The sequence below is a fragment of the Trichosurus vulpecula genome, chromosome 2 (assembly GCF_011100635.1).
Source record: "Trichosurus vulpecula isolate mTriVul1 chromosome 2, mTriVul1.pri, whole genome shotgun sequence".
Lineage (NCBI taxonomy): Eukaryota > Metazoa > Chordata > Mammalia > Diprotodontia > Phalangeridae > Trichosurus > Trichosurus vulpecula.
In genome coordinates this window covers 132,273,238-132,293,614 of record NC_050574.1, presented here as the reverse complement: position 1 = coordinate 132,293,614, position 20,377 = coordinate 132,273,238, and the positions used below count along the sequence as shown (strand labels likewise).

Genomic DNA, 20,377 nt, shown 5'->3' with positions numbered 1-20,377 from the left:
ATTACCCGGGGAACCCGCCAGGCTGCTATGAAAGCCGGGTGGCCTCAGTCACACACCCTCCTAGTAGCTGGTTTCCCAGGCTCTCTGCAGGGCGGCAGGCCATGACAGCAGGGCTGACTTAGTCATCAGAAGACACCTGGGTCTGGAAGAAATAAGCATGGAGACCCTGGGCAAGTCACTTCCCTTCTCTTTTCTTTATATGTGAAATGGGAATAATAGATTTGAAAACAGGAGTTGTAGAGGAAAGCTTGTCACTCTTCCAGCTCTATCTAAGTGGGAGTTATTCACCCTTTTCATCCAGCTACGTGCCCGTTCTTCAGTGTTTCAGATACTCAAGTACCTCCTCACTGAGCACAAACATCTGCATGGCTAATGCTCATGTCTTAGATTTACAGTAACCCCAACAGCAATAGCCTTGCAGCCAGAACTGGTGATTACTAGGTATGCGGCCTTAGGCAATTGATCTAGCCTCCCTGAAGTCAGTTTTCTTATTCGCATTTGGAGATGATACACCTCCCATCTCGTAGGGTTAGTGTAGGAAAATCTCTGTGTAAACAGTGCTGCTATACATGTGAGTTGTTATTATGGTAATTTTACAAGCCTCACCTAGCTTGGAACCCTGACTCTGCCACTTACTGGTCATGTGCCCTCAGAAAAGTCACTTTCCCTCTGCTAGCCTTGGTCACCTCATCTGTAAAATGAGGTGGCTGGCCCACATGGCCCCTGAGGTCCTGTCTACTCCAGGCCCCTGTATCTCTGACCCCCACACGTCATCTTTTCATGTATTTTGTAATTGTTTCTGCTCCAGCAACACAAGGCATTCTCGCAACCACACAGATTGGGGGAGAGCTTCCACAGAAGTGCAAACAAATAGGCTGTTATATGAAATCCATGCTGAGCCTACTCTGACTGCCTCCTGGGCTGAGGGAGAGCAGGGGCCTAGAAGTAAATAATTGTGAAATCCTGGGAGGCCTTGATCGGGCCTTTCATGTCCTCACCTCTACCCGTCACTGACCTGAAAGTTCTTGTCTCTTGTTTTCAGTCCAGGCAGTGCTACCAGAAGATCCTAGAAATAAACCCCAAATTGCAAACACAAGTGAATGGTGAGAATGTCCCCACTGGCCCTCTCCCCTTGCGTTTTATTATCTCCTGTTTTTGATGTAGCATCAACTGTGTATGCCCATTTCACCTGTTTCACACATTCAGCTCCTCTGGTGTTCATTTCTCTTTCTTGTGGCTGAGTCACCTTCTTTCCTGCACTGTGCCATCCTCCATCAGAACCTTCTCTAGTCTCCCCTTAATCACCTTGGATTTTACTCTGAAACCTCTCCGAGATTCTATACATCCCATCCACTTCTCCTCTCTTGGACTAACCATTCTCATTGACAATAAAGTTTATTCTTTCTATTTCTGACTTTCCAACTGTGGGGGTAGGAGGAAGGTATGGAAGAAGATCCAATGGTAAAAAAAAAACAAAACATCTTTGTGTTATTGTTTTTTTTCCAAGACTTCCTCAATAAAGTAGACCAACAAGAAAAAGCAGAATTACAAGAGAAACTAGCCCTACAAGAGCTGGAGTCAGGAAAGGAAGCAGCAGTGACCACCAAGAACTTGCTCCAGGCTCTCTCTGAACCTGATCAGATCCCTTTGTTCTATACAGGGGGCATGCAGCTCCTCACGGAACTCATGAAAGACTGTGAGTTCAAGATACATATTCTTTTAGTCTTTTCTTTTGACTGATTTCTATCTTAGATGTCATCTGCAAATGTTATATTAGCTCATGTTTCTAGAGTTCTGTCTTTGTTTTTTTTATCTACAAAATTTTCCTTGGGAAAAAAGGTAAGTATTGTAAGAATTATTATTCTTATCTTGGTTGGTATTATTCAGTCATTTTCAGTCATGCTTGTGACCATACTTGGGGTTTTCTTGGCAAAGATACTTTCCTTCTCAAGCTTATTTTATAGATGAGGAAACTAAGGGAAACAGGGTTAAGTGACTTGCTCAGGGTAACACAGCTAGTAAGTGTCTGAAGCCACATTTGAACTCGGGTCTTCCTGACTCCAGGCCTAGCGCTCTATCCACTGAGCCACCTAGCTGCCCCACATTCTCATTTTACAGGTCAAGAAACTGAGACTCAGAGAGATTAAGTGTTTTACCAAGGTCATAGCTAATAAATGGTAGATTCGGGATTTGAACTCAGACCTTACAACTCCAATTCCAGGGCTATTTCCACAAGACTGCATTGTGTCTCGTACATAACAGGAAAGCATATCAGGAGAATAGAGGTTTTAATGCAAGTTGGCCTCACTCAGTTGATGTAAATTCTTTTATTTTTTTCAGTGAATAATTGCTGCCAAAAATAAGAAAAAGAAATATGAAGCTTAGTTCTTACCCTACAAGAACTTAAAAAATTAATCAAAGAGAAATATTTGAAATAATTGAGTAACAGAAGACAGAGCCTGAAGTGGCTCGGAGTTTATAGCACAAAGTTTGAGGTTCCTGCAGTTGTTGCCTGAAATCAGTTAGAAGCAGACATGACTTATACTTCTGCTAAGGTGTTATTATCGGGATGGTGAATGCTAGTGTGAAGGCTGAAACAGTTTTCACTTCCAAACTAGAGTGATTTGTTCAACTAGAGGGAGTGTTTGGCCTACTTTTAGCATACAGAGTTGAATATGTTCCAGCATCCCCTCCTTGTCCTACCCCCACCTCCAAAAAATTATGAGTTCTCTAGACTTCTAGAACACCTGTTAAATAAATATTTTAAGAACAGATGGATTTACCATTTTTTCTTGGACTTTTTTCTTAAGTAATTTCAGGAGACCCTTTAAAGATTATGAAATGGTGGATCATACAGACAACCTATAATACCCAGCTCCAGCATTTATTCAGCAAATAATGTTGCCATATTATGATTCCTGTGAATTTTCCTTTTCTATAACCAATATAAAGGTATATTTTTTATTCCCAAAGTGTTAAATTGGTGACCTTGACAACACATGAGCCAGATGTTTAGAAAACTGATACAATTACCTTTGATTTGTTTTAGGCACAGAACAAACTTTATTTAGAACACACAATGGATTCAGTATCATCAATGACAACATGGTCATAAAGCGGTAAGGACACTCACTTGTGAGAGGAGCAGCAGGGCATGAAAATACATGCACACAGTTATTTTTCAAGGAAGCAGTCACTTGTGAAGTTCATAGAAAATAATAAACAATCACACAGCAATTTTATATGATGATCAGATTGCCTTTAGTTTGATATCTAGCAAACAGTGATGGGATCTTTGTTGAGGGCTGAAGGGAGTGCCTCTTGTACTTTGGTCTCTAATAACTGCTTTCAGAAGAGAGAAGCAGAATAATTTCTCTCCAAAAGGGAAAGAACTTGAGTTTTAGGAACGTTGTCACTTCTCTCTCTTGCAGAGTTAATTTCAATGTTTAAATATAATTTATTTATAGATTTCTGATCTGTACATAAATTACTATTTATCCCTCAAATCATGTCGATGAAGTCAATGAGATGGTCATGCCAACACTGTCTAGATTGGTCCAAGAGCAGTTTCTTCTGAAAAGATATATAAAAGGAGTTAATGCTTTTTAATTAATGACACGACCTTCTTGTTCAATTGTATTTCATTTTTGAAATGGATCACTATACAGCTTAATGGAATATGGTTTATTCTTTAGACTTGGCCATCTGATGTAGGCCAGAGTCATAGCCATATATCTCAGAAGTGGCAGAAGACCCCACTTGACCTGAACACGGGTCTCTGACAGCCTGGATGTACTGACAGGTCCAGATGCAGCTTCCTCATCACTTGTAAGACTAGTTTCTCCCTATCCCAGCTCAAACTCTTCCATAAATTTGACTTTCCAACTTGAAAAACACTAAGAGTTCTTAAATCAGCCTTAAATTAAGGCTGGTACCAGAGGCCCCTGAATCCATGGGTTTGTTGTTAATGCTTTCTTACCAAGTTAGTGGCATCAATCAGAATCTAACATTTCTAAGTAATGTTAACTTTTTGCTCTTCATTTTCCTCACTTCGCTTCTCAGAGTATTTTGGGGAAAAGTTACCTGATTAGTCAAAGCAGAGCTGACTCTGGATCCTCAAATCACTGTATTTAGGAAGCCTGGAGGTAAAAGAACCAGATGAAAAGGGAAATGATGTCTGTTTCCAGATTTAATCTTTTAATTCCTTTTATTTTCCCAATTCAGGTGCTTTGTCACAGAAGGAGAAGATGAAATTGAAGAGGTTCTTTGTGCTGCTGTTCTCAAACTCTGGCGAGCAGTATGCAATGGGAATGGTAAGACCAAGTAATTACCCTTAATTACTGCTAAAGTGCCATGAATGTGGCAGGGACTGTGTCTGGCAGGATTGCTTCCTGGAGGGGAAGTGTCTAGACCTGACCATGCTCCAGAGGTTTGAGGGTTGAGCTCAGTTGCAGCCCTTATAAGCAGCAAGGGTTAGTGGTAGCCTTACTGTTCATTTGGGGTCCCTAAAGAAGGCAGCCATGGAGTTAGCCATGTGGCAGAATCATGTATATGATTGTTTCCAGTGCCTCGTGGCCTTGGTCACCTAGGAGATGCTTCTGGTCCTTTTATATTAGTGTCTTTCCGTCATGCTCCAGGGCTAGGAAAATTTTCCATCCCCCAAAGCTAGTATACCTTTTTACTGACAACCACAGTATACCTTTCACTTGCCTTAGATGTATGGTCATCCCTCCAGGGTCTTCACATGATGCTTAATGAATGGAATTCAGCAATTAGGTTATTTAATTAACCTTGCTGGTTTTGCTACACTTTGCTACACTTCTCCATATTAGAATTTGGGAGGTGAATTTCTTTGTGTCTCAATAATATATCATTACCAAGATAGTGGATTTAATAATGTCAATACAATAAATCTAAATAGTGTTCATAACTATTTCTCTACGTTTCTTTCTCTTTTTTGCCTATTTTGGGATACTCTCAGGAAGTCACGTTCTTGGTGAAAGCAGAGCTAGCTTCTGAGTCAAGATTAAGTAAGCAGCTTCAGGTGTAGGACCTGGTGTCCTGGAAATCTAGAAAAACAGGAAGATCCTTTCCTTAAAGCCACTGTCATCATCATCATTGCTAATATCAGCAAACATTTACGGAACACCAATTCTGTGCAAACGATTATGCTGCCTGAGAGCTGCGTTTCTTCTAATGACTCTACCTCACCAAGAACCCATAACATTGACCCTTTAGGGCCTGGCATAGTCACTGGATACCACTTTTATTTTTGTCGAGTTGAAAGGGAGTTTTGAAAAAAATTTCCCCTATGGCCTACCTGAGGTAATATTTGTAAAGCACTTAGCACAGGGCCTGGCACATAGCAGGCACTTGAGAAAGGCTTATTCCCTTCTTTCCTTATCCCTTCCCCCTGTCACTTAGACCACTAGATGGATATTGGATTTGTAGAAAATATGTATGAAAGTAAATATGAGTCAAGATCACAGTATTCCAGTTTGCGATGGTTATAATTGCCAGAGACTTTTCCTTAATTGAGTTCAAATTTGTTCTACCTATTGCTCCTCTGGGGCCAAGCAGATTAAGTCTGATTCTTATTCCACATGATACCTTTCAAACAGCTCTAATGTTTCCCCCAAGTCTTCTCTCCACTGGGCTAAATATCTCCAGTTCCAGTTCATGATCTTAAGGCCCTTCTCCATTCCAGTCACCCTCTGGATGCCCTCTGGCTTAACAATTTGCTTCCTGAAATGTAGCACTGGACCTGAATTGAGTGCTTTAGACACGATCTGACCAGAGCTGAAAACAGAGAGGCTCTCCATCCTCTGCCTTCTGCCTGGCCCTAAGCTTTTTTTCTCCCCACATCACGCTATTGACTTATGTGGAGTTTGCACTTCACTCATGCTGCTTCAATCTCAGATATTTTTCAAATGAATTGCTCTTTGGCAGGCCTTGCCCATCTTGTGCCACCACTGGCTTAGAGAATTCAGGATTTTATATTTCCTCCTATTAAATTTCATCTTAGTAAGTCTGGCCCAGCATTGCATGTGGCCCGTCAGGCTCTTTTTGATCCCACTGTCTCATCCATTGCATTAGCTATCCCTCCTCGCTGTGTGACATCTGCACATACGATCGGCATGGCCTCTATCCCTTAACCAAGTCATTGGTGAAAAAAAAAAACATAAAACAGCACAGATCTCTGCAATGTTACACTAAAGATGTCCTCTCAAGCTGACTTTGAGCCATTAAGGACTAATTTGGGGGTCCAGCCATTCATCCAGTTCCAAATCAAACTTTTATTGCCTACTGGCCCAACGTCTGCCCATCTCTTCTATAAAACTATCAAGACTTTTTTTCAAAATGCTTTGCTAAAATCTGGGGAAACTCTATCTACAACATTTTCCTCCCCTACCCATCTAGAAACCCTATCAATAAAGGAAATGAGGCTAGTCTGGAATAACATGTTCTTGGCATAGCCAGGCTGCCTTTTTTGTGAACACAGCTTCAGTTTCTAAATTTTCATTAACCATTACTTTAATGATATATTCAGTAATTTCCCCAAGAATAGATGCTAAGCTTATTGGATTATAGCTTGTAGACTCCATTCTCTTCCTTTGAAAATCAGAATGACCTTGCCTTCCTACACTTGCTTTCCACCTCTTTTGGATATGGTTCATCTTGTATTTTTTTTCCTAAAATGCAGTCAGAACCAAATGTACACTATTTATTCTAAATGTGGTCTGATGGGGTACAATATAGTGGATTCACCAATGTCCCTGCCTTGTCTCTTCTCCTCTGATTGCTGGATCATATCTCACTTGATAACACCTCGGAATTTGCATGATTATGCCCTGAAGGATGAACATTTGCTTTCTCTTTGAAGGGTTCAGTTCCCTGTTCTTCCAGAAAACCCTCGGATCTTTTTCTTAGCTCCAAGTTTGTAGCTGTCCTCCCTTTCCTCTCTTTGTAACATTTTCCCACCCTTCGGCCTCCTAACCTAGGTCAGAATTCTGGTCAACCTCTCCAAATTCTTTTCTTCTTTGTTTTCAGATTGAAATTCTTCGTGTGTGTGTGTGTGTGTGTGTGTGTGTGTATTTTCAAAGAACACTATTCTTTCTAATAACCTGGAGAGTGTAGAGATGATCTTAGATTATGTTGAAAGAAACATAATATACCAAAGAAGTCAGGTGAGAGAGAGAGTCTCTTGGTTTGGAGCTTGGTTCAGGTGATATCTGGACTGCTGTGTTTAGTTTGGAGTGCCACATTTTAGGAAACACAATGATTAACTAGAGAGCAACCAGAGGTGGGTGACCTGGAAGGTGAAGGGTATCGAGATCATGCCATATGAGAACAGACTGAAGGAACTAAGAATGTTTAATGTGGAAAAGAGAAGAGTCATATGGGTTGTAGAGGACAAAGGACAGGTTGGTCTAGAGGGTCCCTGAGGTTCCTTCCAATTCTGAGATTCTGTGAGGACAGTAGAGGGAGAGGGGAAAAACATTCTAGAGGAAAGGGGAATGATGGTCCTGCTACATATAATGCCCTGACTAGATTATATCTGAAGTGTTATGCCACATTTTAGAAAGGACATTAGTAAGTTGGATGGTGTCCAGAAGGCCATTTCCAGAATCCTGTGGTGATTGGTGGCAGGAAAATAAGTGAGTTCATTGTCACTGGACATCTTTAAGCAAAGGCTAAATAACCTCTCATGCATATGTGCACATGCATTGTAGATACCTTTTTCCCATTTAATTCATTAATTAATTCAATAAAACATTCATGTTTTATTAAAAATGTAATCATAAACATCAATCCAAAATTCTAGATTTACTTAGTAGCTGTTTATACTTAAGTTAATTTCATTGCATAAAATATCATAATATGATTTCAGTCACTTCTAGTAGGTTTCCATAAGAATCCTTTGTCCATTAATTATGAGAATATTTAACACATAGATATTTCAAGTATCCTAAGGAAATTTAATATTCATAAAGGGCAGTCAGGGAGCAAAAATCTTCCTGATTAAGGACAGTGTCCCCAGCCCTATTCAACTCAGAGACACTGCTTGGCTTTTTACCTCAGGGCTTCCTAGTTCTACCTTAGCACCTGGGACCATGCCCAGGATGGCCTGAGTTTGGTTTTCCTCTCAATATAAATGAAATTTACATCGGTCCCTGTATAAAGCTTTGCCATTTAGAACTGTTGTATGATTTGGTCATTGCTCATGGGATAGAAGCATAAAAAGGAGTGTTGAACTGCGGACACTTCTAGGAAAACCCTGCCCACAGGACATGGTGAGGGTTTGAAAGAGAAGCAGCTCTGTGTGCTTCCCTCCTTCCTGCTCCTTGTCCCCTGTCCCTGGCTCTTCTACCACCGCTGACCCCACTTAGGACCAGCCCTGAGGCAGGCTGAGAAACTACAAGAGTTAACCCCAGGCAGCAACCAGCCAGAGAAGGGATGAAGAGGGTGTTCCTGTGGGCTCTACTTTGGGGATGACTTCCTATGGCAGGAACGTTGGTTAGATTTCTTTAAATCTGGAGCACGAGGCTGTACTTTGTGTTTTACAGAAGAGAATCAGCGCTTGTTACTATCACATTCTGACATGGACGTCCTGCTGCCTTTCTTCCTCACTTCAAAAGTGTCTTCTATCCGGCAGCACGGTCTGAACCTTCTGCTCCTGTTATGCCAGACCCAGAATGGAAGAATCTTAGTCTTAAGCCATGTAGACTTGACCAGGTAAAATCATGCAATCTGTTACGTCTCCTGGAGAACATATGTGGCCTCCTAAGATCTCTAACCATAGTTGACCTTTATCCCTTGGGAATAGAGACTCTACAGTTAGAGTTTGGGGTGCTGACTGGCCCCTGTCTTGTTTCTGATGCTCACGCATGTTTCCAGAGTCCTCAGTGAAGAGATCATTTTATGTCATTTTTCCCAAGAAAACTCTTAAACACAAATAGTAACTGTGACCTTTCCACATGTGCATTAATGGAAGGAGATTCACCTGTTAATACTTGGAAATCTGCATGATTGTGCCTTGAAGGATGAGCAGTTGCTTTCTCTTTGGAGGGTCCAGCTCCCTGCTCCTCCAGAAGAACCTGAGATCTCTTATTTAGCTCCAAGTTTTTAGCTGTCCTCCCCTTTCTCCTTTTTGTAATGTTTTCCCACCCTTCAGCCTCCTGGCCTAGGTGAGGATTCTGTTTTATTTCTTCCTTTCAACTATCCTCATGGCAAGATCTCAAGGTCCTTCATCATCCTGCTTACCTGCCTCTGGACAGTCTTTAGCTAATCAGTGCCCTTCCTCAAATGTGGTAGCCAGAACTGAATACGTCCCTTTGACTGTGGTCTGACCAATGCAGAATTCAAGGGGACCATTACCTCCTTATTCCTGAATACTATGCCTCTGTTAGTGCAGCCTAGGATCCCATCAGCTTTGTGGACCACCATAACACATGTTATTAGTTGTATCCCTAAATAAGTATCAGAACTAGGATTTAAAGCTAGATCATCTGACTTCAATTCTAACTTTCTTTTCACTTAATTGGGTTGGATGATCTCTGAGAGCAAAGACCAAAGTTGCTATGAGTAGTTTAGTGTGGGTCTTCAGCTGCCAGGCCTGGCTTGTACAGTTTACAGGGGAAAACTCAGCCCCACCCTGAGCCTGGCATCCAGATGTAGGACCCTTCACAGCACAGTGCCTTCTGAGGACAGCATAACTTTCATAGTGAAGAGACGGGCTTCTAGTTCCTCTTCCCCATTATAGACAAAGCAGGAAGGGAAGGGGCCCTGTTTCAACACTCCTAAATTGTCACTGGAGAAAGTATTATGGGAAGACATGGAAGCAAAGATAGGTTGGTTTCTGCACCAGTGGAGGCAACTCTGGGGTCAAGGAAATCATAGATCCATTTGATAAAATTTAAAAAAATGTATTTTTAATTTAATTTAATCTCAGGAAATGTAAAACCGGTTATCATAGACTTCCCTTTCCTAATTAATTGCAGTATTCCTTGAGTTCCTATTTGAATTTTTCCAGTGAGTTGGAAAAGTGAAGTCTATGATCACCCCATGAGTTCTCCACCATCTCATTAGCCAGTGAAAGAACCTCAGTCTATTGCCTTTATGCTCATTCTGCTTTTTAATGTTGTGCAATTAAAGATAGAGAGCGAAAGAAAGATGTAATGGAACCTCCGTAATGAAATGAGACTTTCAGAAAGAGGGCAAGACTCCGCTCTGTGGATCACACCTCTCGTGAAGGATAGGCCATCCTTTAAACCTTTTTCCTCACTTGGGAGGTGGGAGAGAGAAGTAGGAGCCAAAAGGAACTGGAGTGGCATTCTTATCATTTTATCTCAGGAGGCTCTATTGTTCAGAGCCCTAGGATATTGGGCCAAAGTCATGGTTCACTTGAATATTTGCATCAGCTTTCCATTTGCCACACTATAACCCAAAGACAGCTGTTACAATAATATACACTCATAGGATGGCATCTTTACAAAACTATTTGGGAATAGCATCAAGTTGGAAAAGAAGCGGTACTCTGGAGGTGGGAGCATTATGAATCCTATGAAGAAATCTAAGTGGTTGGATCCCCCAGAGCTTAGAAAGCCTGCATTTAAACTCCTCTCTTTAGATTGTAAAGTCCTTCATTACCTTCATTTTCCCTACCTATCTTCCTAGACTTATTGGCCATTACTCCCCCTCCCACGCACTGCAGTTCAGCTCAGCCGGTCGTCTCTGTTCCTCTCTATGACACTCCACCTCCCATCTCTGTTGCACAAGCTGTGCCACATGCCTGGAATGCATGCCTTCCTTTTCTCCACCACAGAAAGGAGTTCTCTTCCATTGGAGTGCAGCTCAGGCACCATTTTCTGCATGAAGCCTCTCCTGATTCCCCAACTGTTAATGCCTTCCCTTCTAAGTTATCTTTCTTTAGACTACTTTGTATGTATTTGTATAGGCAGCTAGGTGGTGCTATAGTGAATAGAGGCCTGGGCTTGGACCAAGAAGACATCCTCATGAGTTCAAATCCACCCTCGGACACTATGTGTCTGAGCTATGTGATCCTGAGCAAGTCACTTGACTCTATTTGCCTCAGTTTCCTCATCTGTAAAATGAGCTACAGAAGGAAATGGTAAACCACTCCAGTATCTTTGCCAAGAAAATCCCAAGTGAGGTCATGAAGAGTTGCACGTAAATGAAACGACTCAACGACAACTAAAATGTATTTGTATTTATTCATTATATATGTATGCTCCATATTTTAGGTATACTTGTTTCCTTCACTAAAATGTAAGGTTTTTATCTACAGGATTATTTCATCCTTTGTACCTTGCACATAGGAGGCAATTAACAAATTCTTGATTAAAAAAATAAGTGAATTTCATCACATATGTGAATTATCTTGGTTATATAGACCAGGGGTGGGGAACCTGTGGCCTAGAGGTCACACGTGGCCCTCTAGGCCCTCAAGTGTGCTCCTTTAACCAAATCCAAACTTCACAGAACAAATTTCCTTAATAAAAGGATTTGTTCTGTAAAACTTGGACTTGGTCAAAAGACTGCACCCGAGGACCTAGAAGGTCACATATGGCCTCAAGGCCACAGGTTCCCCACCCCTGACATAGACCTTCCGAGAAAATACCAAGATATAATTACAAAATACATTGGATGAATTACCTTTTGCTTGCCTGCATACTTGCTTGCTTTTTTTCGTTTTTCCCCATTTGATTTAATGTCACATCCATTTTTGAATATGCTTCTTATCTGGAGAGCTGCCTCTCATGGTCACAAAGATTAAAAAAAAACAGTTCATCAAAACCAAGTGATACAACGTTCCACAGCCATAGTCACCCACCTCACCAAGAAAAGAAGACAGGTCGATTTTCTCATATCTTCTCCAGAGCTTGTCATAAGTTACCCCTTGAACCAATTATGTGCCCTAACTTTGTTTCCCTTTCCTGTTGCAATCACATCTTCTGTGCTGGTTACATCTATCGACTTTCGTCTTCTGTACCAGAGATTCCAGAGAGATCTTAGGTAGACCTTTAAGGAAACATGAAATCCACCCCTGGGGAAGTTGTGGGCTCTTCTTCTCTGGAGAAGAATAATACTGAGACCGTGTCTTTTGTCTTTAAGCTATGTAAGAGACTCACCTGCCTAGAAATAAGAGAGATTTCTGGGTAATATATCTACAATCTAAATGAGCCACATCTTTCATGGTTGCTCTCAAACAGTTCACATTTCTGGGGGTACAGATTGGTCGAGGAGCCATCAACGTCTGTGGGTTTTTACAGGTTGCTGCGAGCCTTTGTGGCAATTGTCAGTATGTCGGAAGAAAAGGAGGCCAGAACTGTGATGCAGCTACTAACTGACTTAGCCTTGGAGGACAGGTAAGTTTTACTTCTGGAAATGGCTATTCCTGTCTCTTTAGTTTCTGGTCTTCTGTAAGATTTTTAAAGCTAGGAGTAAGAACAGGTGGACTGGATCAGGCTGCAGACTCTCACGATCATAATGTCAGTGGAGGTAATGACTCCTTCTAGGCATTTCTCGCAGGAGTTAACTACATGCATCTCTGTGGCCCATGGCCTGTTTCCTCAAACCATAGTGGCTCAGTCCTCAGGGAAGGGAACAGGTAACTGTAATGTTCTTGATGTAATGTCTGGCACTCAGGAGAAGCCAGTAGGCTTTAGAAAATCTCTTTTTCTACAATAATAGTGATTGCCGCTACCTCTGGGATAGACAGTAACAATCATCAGCCATAGTAACAGTCATCATCATTTACCTGAATATCCTTTGTCTGAATAGGATTAGAGGAAGATGGGAAACCATGTAGATCTTAGGCCTCCGTTTTCACGTAATCTTCCCTGACTTGTCACGGCTATCATATTTTGTTAAAAGAAAGCCTTAGGGTGGATAGATTATAAGTGGCCACTTTATGCAAAACAGTTGAGTCCCTGACATGGGAGGAAGTGTGGCAGACAGGATGGTTAAATGGTATGGGTGTATGGGTGTGGAATGAGTAATGGCTGCTCTATCACAGCAGAAGGGTGTTTGTATCATGGGCTCCCCTAATGGCTTGTGATGAGTAAATATCTTTGGACTTCATCTTATGTTTGCATTGCACTTAGCATATAGACTCAGTGAGAGACGGGATAAAGCAGCTTGCAGAGGGTTAGCATTCTGGCAACTTATACTTAGGACAGCCTCTATCTAAGATTTGTGGTTTAATATCAAAGGAGGTTCTCCAGACTTAGAAATGTAAGACCACATTCTAAACAAGAGATATTTTTCCAGCGTGTACAGGATATGTGCAAAAATGCATATCATTGCATAGAGTCAGAAGATGAAATTGGCTATTCTTTTATTCACAACTCTGATTTATCTTGAAATTTACATTATGTAAATAAGAGTGATAGCTGATTTTTCCCAACAGATTCAAAACCTGGGTACAAACCAACCTACGTGCTCTTCTCACACTCATAAGTATACTGGTAAGCAAGGTCTCATCTTTATTGTTGGTTGCAAACATACACAGAAACATGAAAATAGTTATTTAGAAATGATTTATACTGTCAAACAGAGACCTGTTGTCTCACAGGCTGATTAATGATTTGTGCACAGCTGGAGTTTACACAAATCCTTAGTTAGTAAAACAGTTTCAGTTGGGGCAGGTGGAGGAGGCATATGGATGTGTTTTGTTAGCTCAGGGCAGAGAAAGCCGGTTTGAGAATACCTTTCAAGCAGCAGGTGGAGAGAATGTAGCAGCTTCCATCAGCTTCTTGTTCACACTCATCTCTATCAACGCAGCATGCAAAGCATGCAACCAAAAGCCTCTTTGACCTTTACGGCGCTGCTGAACACCTTGTCCTTCCGGGTAATTCTTTTCTCCTTTAAGACAAACCATGCTTTCCTAGTTGCTCCCTTCCCTGCTTCTTCTCTGCCTGATTTGGTGGTGCCTGGATCTCTCCCTCATCTCCTTTAAATATGTATTCCCCAAGATTCTGTCCTAGACTATCTTCCCTTTACCCTCTTCGTGCTCTCACTTGTCAACCTCATTAATCCCATGGGCTTCAGCTATTCACACTATGAGTGACTTCCAAATCTCTGTCTCTAGCCCTAACTTCTCTTCCATTGTCCAGGCCTACATCTCTATCTGGATGTCCCACCAACACTTGAAATTCAACATGTCCAAAGCCAAGCTCATTGTTTGGACTCATAATAGATCTTTCAGTCTCTACCTGTTTTCTCTTCCATTCCATCCTTCACACTCCTTCCAGAATAATCTTATGTGTATACTCAATTATATCTTTTCTGTTTTCAAAAATCTTTAGTGGCTTCCTCTTGTCCCCTGAGAAAAGTTTAAACTTGTTTGCCTTCAATCAGTGCCCTCCACAATGTGGGGCCATCCCTACTTGCTACATCTCATATTCCCTCCACACATTCTTTACTCTAGCCAAAGTGGATTATTCTCTGTTCCTCCAAATGTGCCCTCTGCTTTTTCATCCCTCTGCCTTTGTTCATCCTCTGCCCTGTGCTTGGAATGTCGTCTCCCTCAGAAAGCCAGCTTTCTATGGTGTCCTCTTTCCATGACAGCCCTTCCCCTCTGACCTCTCACTCTGGTTTGCACATCTCTGATACCTGCATGATATCTTTTTTGTGTGTTAGTTATCTGTAATGTGTATTTCTGTACATGCATCTTAATAGGCTGTAACCTCCATGAGGGCAGGAACTCTGTTTTTTTCCAAACTTTGTATTTTCTCCCAGAATTTAATGTGGTGCTCTGTACACAGTAGAGCACTTAATATTGGTGGAATTCATTTGAATAATCTGCTCCATCAGTAAGGACAGTTGTACCACATTTGGGTTGATGAGCAACAGGAGAGAGTAACAATAGCTGTTTAGTGTTTTCCAAAAGAGCATTAGGAAATGTGTCCTTCTTCCCCAACAAGTACACACCTTTCTGCTGCTACTCTGCTGAAGGGCCTCAGGCAGAATTGGGATCCATTCTGCAACTTGGGTCTTTCATCAGCATGTGAAAATTGGCCATTATAGTTTGCTGTGGCATCATTATCTTTGTCTTTGAGAAGTCACTATCTCATTCCTTCCCTTTTTCTTAAAGAAAAATCCTGAGATTACCTATCCATCAACTCTCCGCCAGTGCATTGCCATCTTGGGAAACCTCAGTACTGATGCTGTCATCAGGAAACAGATGTCTGATTGTGGAGAATGCTGGGATGCATGCTTGAGTCTCATGGTAAATTAAGTTTATTATTTGGAGCTAATCTGTTAACTCTGTGGGGGCCATTTACTTCTTCCTTCTCCAGAATTTCTTGGTACTCTAGCTTTGAAAGTCTTGGAGTAAGCATCTAGATCACTGTCTTTTATGGACTCAGAGAAGGGCTCATGTAACTTTAAAAGGTCACCCCTTCTTTCCTACCTCCACCTCTAAGCCATGTGTCACCTAAGCTGGGTGGGTCTGTCCTATTAGAATCTCTTTTTTAAAAGGTTTCCAGATAAATTTCTCTTCATCATCCATTCACTTGTCAGTCATTCTCCTTTAAATATAAATTTCCCATTTTGCAACTCAAGTTTGGAGAAAGCATTTGTTAGCTCTAGGGGGAAAGTGCTCAATTCCAGTCCCTTAAGAAATGTTAACTTTAAAAAGAGTATAGACTGACTCTGAAGGCACAATGCATAATGATCATATCTTCATTATTTTTTGTTTCTAAAGGTGAGGTGTGAGGAGAATGAGAATAAAGATGAACTATTCCAGGAAAACTTATATGCAACCCTAGGTCTCATGATGAATTTGTCTCTGGAATCTCTGTCTATAACTGAGGTACAGTATTCTGCTGTCCAAATTAGCTTGGTGCACTCCCCGAGACACATACTGTTCCATTAGGTTTTTTAATTTCCTGAGGCAAAAAAAGAATGTTATATGACTGTCTATTAATCAATCCAGTATTGGCAATGGAAATTGGAAATGTGACTGAAAGTTATGCTAGCTCCGCATATCTCACTTCACTGAGGGACAGTATGCTATTTTGGTTTGTATTTAGATGCACTAAGAAATTAGATTTGACTTGGAAGTGATGTTAGAGGTCATCCAGTCTACCAGTGCATGAATCATGGGATCATAGAACTAGAAGAGACCCTCTCGTTTTACAAATAAGAAAACCCAAGCTCTTGGAGACGTTCCACCAGTCAGCAAGCACTTATTAAGCATTTTCCATGTGCCAAGCACTGTGTTAGGGGCTGGGGATACAATGAAGGACAAAAACATGGTCCCTCCTCTCAAGTACCTCACATTCTGAGGAGGACAACATGGAAACAGCTGTGTGTATATAAGATATAAATAGTGTAAATGGAAGGGTCAAGAAAGGTCTCCTGGAGAAATTGGGATTTGAACTGAATAGTGAATAAAGTCAGTTAGCAGAGTTAAGGATTGGAGAGCCTTCCAAACAAAGAACCAGCCAGCGAAAATACCCAGAGACTGAAGATGAAGAGGTGCAGAAGAAACTTTAACTTCATTAATACCAAAAAAGGCAAATGAGAGAACATCAGTAACCACACACCTATATGCTGCTTACTTGACCACTTATATGAAAGTTTTATGAAAACAATCTACATCAAGAATATCCTTGATGAGGCTATTACTAGGGTATAGTCAGGTTTCTCAAGCCACGTTGCCCAGCAGACCATATTTTTGCCATTGCCCAGCACCTAGCACAGTGGCTGGCATGTAGTCAGTTCTTAATACTTGATACCTGAAGATGTAGGGAATATAATAGCCCATTCTACCTATTGTTTCTTGATTACAAAACATTTGATTTGGCAGAGCAAGATGCAGCTTCTCATCCAACAAAATGGCTCCCATTTGTATGCCAAAATATTCAAGGTTCCTTTAAAGAGATAACAGGGAGAAGCTCATTCAGTGAACCTCTGATCATTAATTTCAAGCAAAACAAAATGGAGAGATGAATGTTCAGAACAAGTTTTTACCATTGACATGAAAAGTCAGCACAGAGGCTCAAGTTGAGGAGAGAATTCCTATGGATGCCAAAGTCCTCCAGAAGTTTGTGACTGCAGGTAACATTGTGCTACTTGCATGAAGTCCAGGAACATGACAGAGCTTTCTGGAAGCCATCTGCGCAATAGTATTTGACCTAATCTTCCACACAAGAAAAAACAAATGAGTGAAGCATGCCGTATTTCTCAGATTGCACATGTATGGTTGGGGTTAGGGACTGTATCTGTAATTTCATTGGTATAAGGAAGTCTTGGATAAGGAAAATCCCTCTACAATTCAGGTTGGCACCTTCTCTGCAATTATAGTCTGGGAGAGTTGTCTAGAGCAGTGAGAGGTTAAATGACTTGCCCAGAGTGCACTGCCAGCACAGGTCAGTGGGAGAGCTTGAACCCGGAGGCTGACATCAAGGCTGCCTCACACATATGAGTGCACACACACACATGCACACATATGCAGACACACACACACACACACACACCAGATAGTGAAAACAGACAATGATTCTGGTCCAAAATTAAACAAGGGGACAAAAGGAGGAGAGTGGGTTAGATGGCCTTAAGGGAATTGCAGAACTATATTGACCCCAGATTTCTTTGAGAAACAAAGAGTCATCTTTTTTTTAAAATGTTAATACCTTTTGCCTTTATATTACCATTATTTCTGAATATATCCTTCCCTCTTCCTCAGCTCAGCAACACAAAATAAAACACAAAGAGAAAAAAAAGTTGAGCCAAACCAGCACATGAACTGAGTCTTGACAGTGTGTGTGATGTTGGAGGTCCACAGCTGCCTCTCTCTGCAGGGCTGCGAGGGTCTGCAACCCTTGGAAGGTTGTAGCACTTCTTCTCCCTTCTCTGGGGCCGCCTTTGCTCATTGGCACTGCGCTTTTGTACGTAATAAGCGATTCCATTCCTGTGCTTGTGCTTTCCATTCCTGTTGTTGTAATCATGCTATATCTTACATGGTTGTCCTTGTTCCACTTATTTCAATCTCCTTATTTCTTTTCATGTAAAGCCTTCTGTGCTTCCCTGAAATCTTCCTATTCGTTGTTTCTTATGGCACAGTAATATTCCATTATATTCACGTACCACATTTTTGGGTATTCCCCAGTTGATGGAAAGCCCATATTCTCCAAACCAACATTCTTTTGGTCATGTTGAATGGCACTAAGTCATGGATTACTATCATCTCCAAAAAAAATTAAGAGTGAATATCATGAAGAGGACAATGGGGAGGCACAGGATGGATGTAAACAGAACAACTGGGGAACTGCAAGGAAGACCTTGAGTAAAGGATGTCATCAAGGAAATGTATGATCAAAAAGCACCCAGTCTAGTCATGCGGCATGTGCTGCCCTGGCAATGTTCCTTCTCACTTTTTTTTTTACAGTCACATGAATCTGTTATTGCTTTGAGCTGAAAATTTCTATACAACCTCATGATTGCATGGCCTTTTAAAAGTTTTGGTTTTAAGTATACATAATACTAATGTTTCCAATGAAAACTGAAAATCTACATACTATTAATTTTATTTATTATCTAAATAACGCAGTAAAATTTAGTTCAATTTTATCAGAATGTTCACATCATTAGTCAATATTCACATGGATGTTTTTCCTTTCTTGTTCTGTTGTTGAGGTCACCCTACAGAACGCTTTGAGTCTGCCTCACATAACATGGGCTTTCTGCCTCCAAATGACTTTAGTAAAGCAATTGCTCCAGCCAGTCATGGCCTTCCCATCCCTTTGGAAATAGGAAGGCTGCCTATTTCATTCTTAGTAGGCCCCTGTCCCCCAGCCAGGGTCATATGACCCGACTGGATCAGTACAACAGCAGATGATTAACCAATTAAAATATGTAGAGTGTCAGCAGATGAGAACAAAAATAGTCATGTATTTAAAAGAAAATTTCACTTATGTGACAATAATTCAGTGTGCATGGGACCATCTCAGTCACTGTATAGTTGTGTACCTACATAGCTTAGATAGAATACTGCCCACTGGTGTCTTTGAAACATCAGAAGAAAGTGAAGAAGGCCCCCACCAAGCCAGGTAGACCCCCCTTGTGAACTAAGAAGAGGACATGGGCAAGAGTCACAGAGGATGGGCAGGCAAAGGTGGGTTATGATCTGCATTATTGGAGGAACGACCATATTGCTGAAATCATAGATCCACTCAAATAGTCATCCAATGGTGCTGTCTGCGTGTCATGGAATCCTGGTCTCCAAAGAATCAAAGTCCTGGGGTCATCCAAAGGACAATGGAGAGGCTCATGGCAGGTGTGAGTAGGCTGTAACATGTTACCAATGAGTTGCACAGGAGAAGCAATGAAAAGGATGTCATTAGAGACATGAAGGACTGGCAAAGGAGGTGCGTCAGTCCTGTAGTGAAAGGAGATGACTGATGGGTGGGCAGCTCAAATGCTCAGTTGATATCCACACAATGTCAAGACACACAGAGCAAGGCCCTCCACATTTTTGGTGGGCCTTCTGTAGAGGACTTATGGGAAGACATGGAGTAAGAAGGTAGGGATGAATTGTGATCTGGGCCACTGGGCTCCCACAGATTCACTGAAGGATTAAAGTGTCATACTGTTGACTAATGTTGATCTTCCACTCAACTAAAACTCCTTCATCTTTTTGAGTGAATTCTTGTTGTGCCGTCTTCCCACCACCCTATATTGTGGAAATGAACCTAAATTAAGGACTTTGTGTTTTTCCATATTAAAGTTTTATCCTATTTGACTTAACCTATCATTTTAACCTATTGAGATCCTTTTGCATCCCAATTCTGTCATCCAAAGTATTAGTGATCCCCCCACACACCCTGCTTTGTTTTACTGGCAGATCTGATAGGCATTCTGTCTCTATTTTTACCCAAGGCATCAATAAACCTATTGAATCCTTTTTGTTCCTCTTTGTTATACCAGGTCTTAGCAGAAGAGGTGAGCAGGAGGTGTGTGTCTCTACTAAATAGTGAACATGGTGGAATCCTGACAGTAAGTTTGTCCTAAGGAAATACAGGAAAGGCCGAAGTATGATTTGGAAATGAGCCAGATTGTAAAAATAAGTGCCTGTGGTCTGTGTGTGTGTCTATATACCTGGACTGTATGGCACAGAAGTCAGAAATGGCATATGGCATAATGACATATCTATGTCCTGTGTGTAACTCTGAGTTACAGACTGAAAAACCATGTCCCCTATGATGTCAACATGTTTGTGCTTTGAAAAGTAGAATTTGCTAGCATTAAAATATTTGTATTTAATTGGTAAAACATGCTGTTTAAAAGAGGCCCTTGTATTTCCCAGTAGGTAGCTACTAGTCCTGGTTCTTCTAAAAATGGTATGTGT

The 20,377-nt window shown here is 41.2% G+C and overlaps 1 protein-coding gene across 1 annotated transcript in view; it reads left to right on the top strand.

Moving 5' to 3' along the window:
- TTC12 (tetratricopeptide repeat domain 12) overlaps window positions 1-20,377 on the top strand; it is a 55,426-nt gene that overhangs the window by 23,562 nt on the left and 11,487 nt on the right. The window contains exons 9-18 of the mRNA XM_036747797.1: window positions 1,043-1,103; window positions 1,508-1,696; window positions 3,050-3,119; window positions 4,225-4,313; window positions 8,568-8,736; window positions 12,294-12,389; window positions 13,433-13,490; window positions 15,119-15,253; window positions 15,731-15,838; window positions 19,957-20,025. Coding sequence (XP_036603692.1) covers window positions 1,043-1,103; window positions 1,508-1,696; window positions 3,050-3,119; window positions 4,225-4,313; window positions 8,568-8,736; window positions 12,294-12,389; window positions 13,433-13,490; window positions 15,119-15,253; window positions 15,731-15,838; window positions 19,957-20,025 — 1,044 coding nt within the window. The remainder of the gene's footprint in view (window positions 1-1,042; window positions 1,104-1,507; window positions 1,697-3,049; window positions 3,120-4,224; window positions 4,314-8,567; window positions 8,737-12,293; window positions 12,390-13,432; window positions 13,491-15,118; window positions 15,254-15,730; window positions 15,839-19,956; window positions 20,026-20,377) is intronic.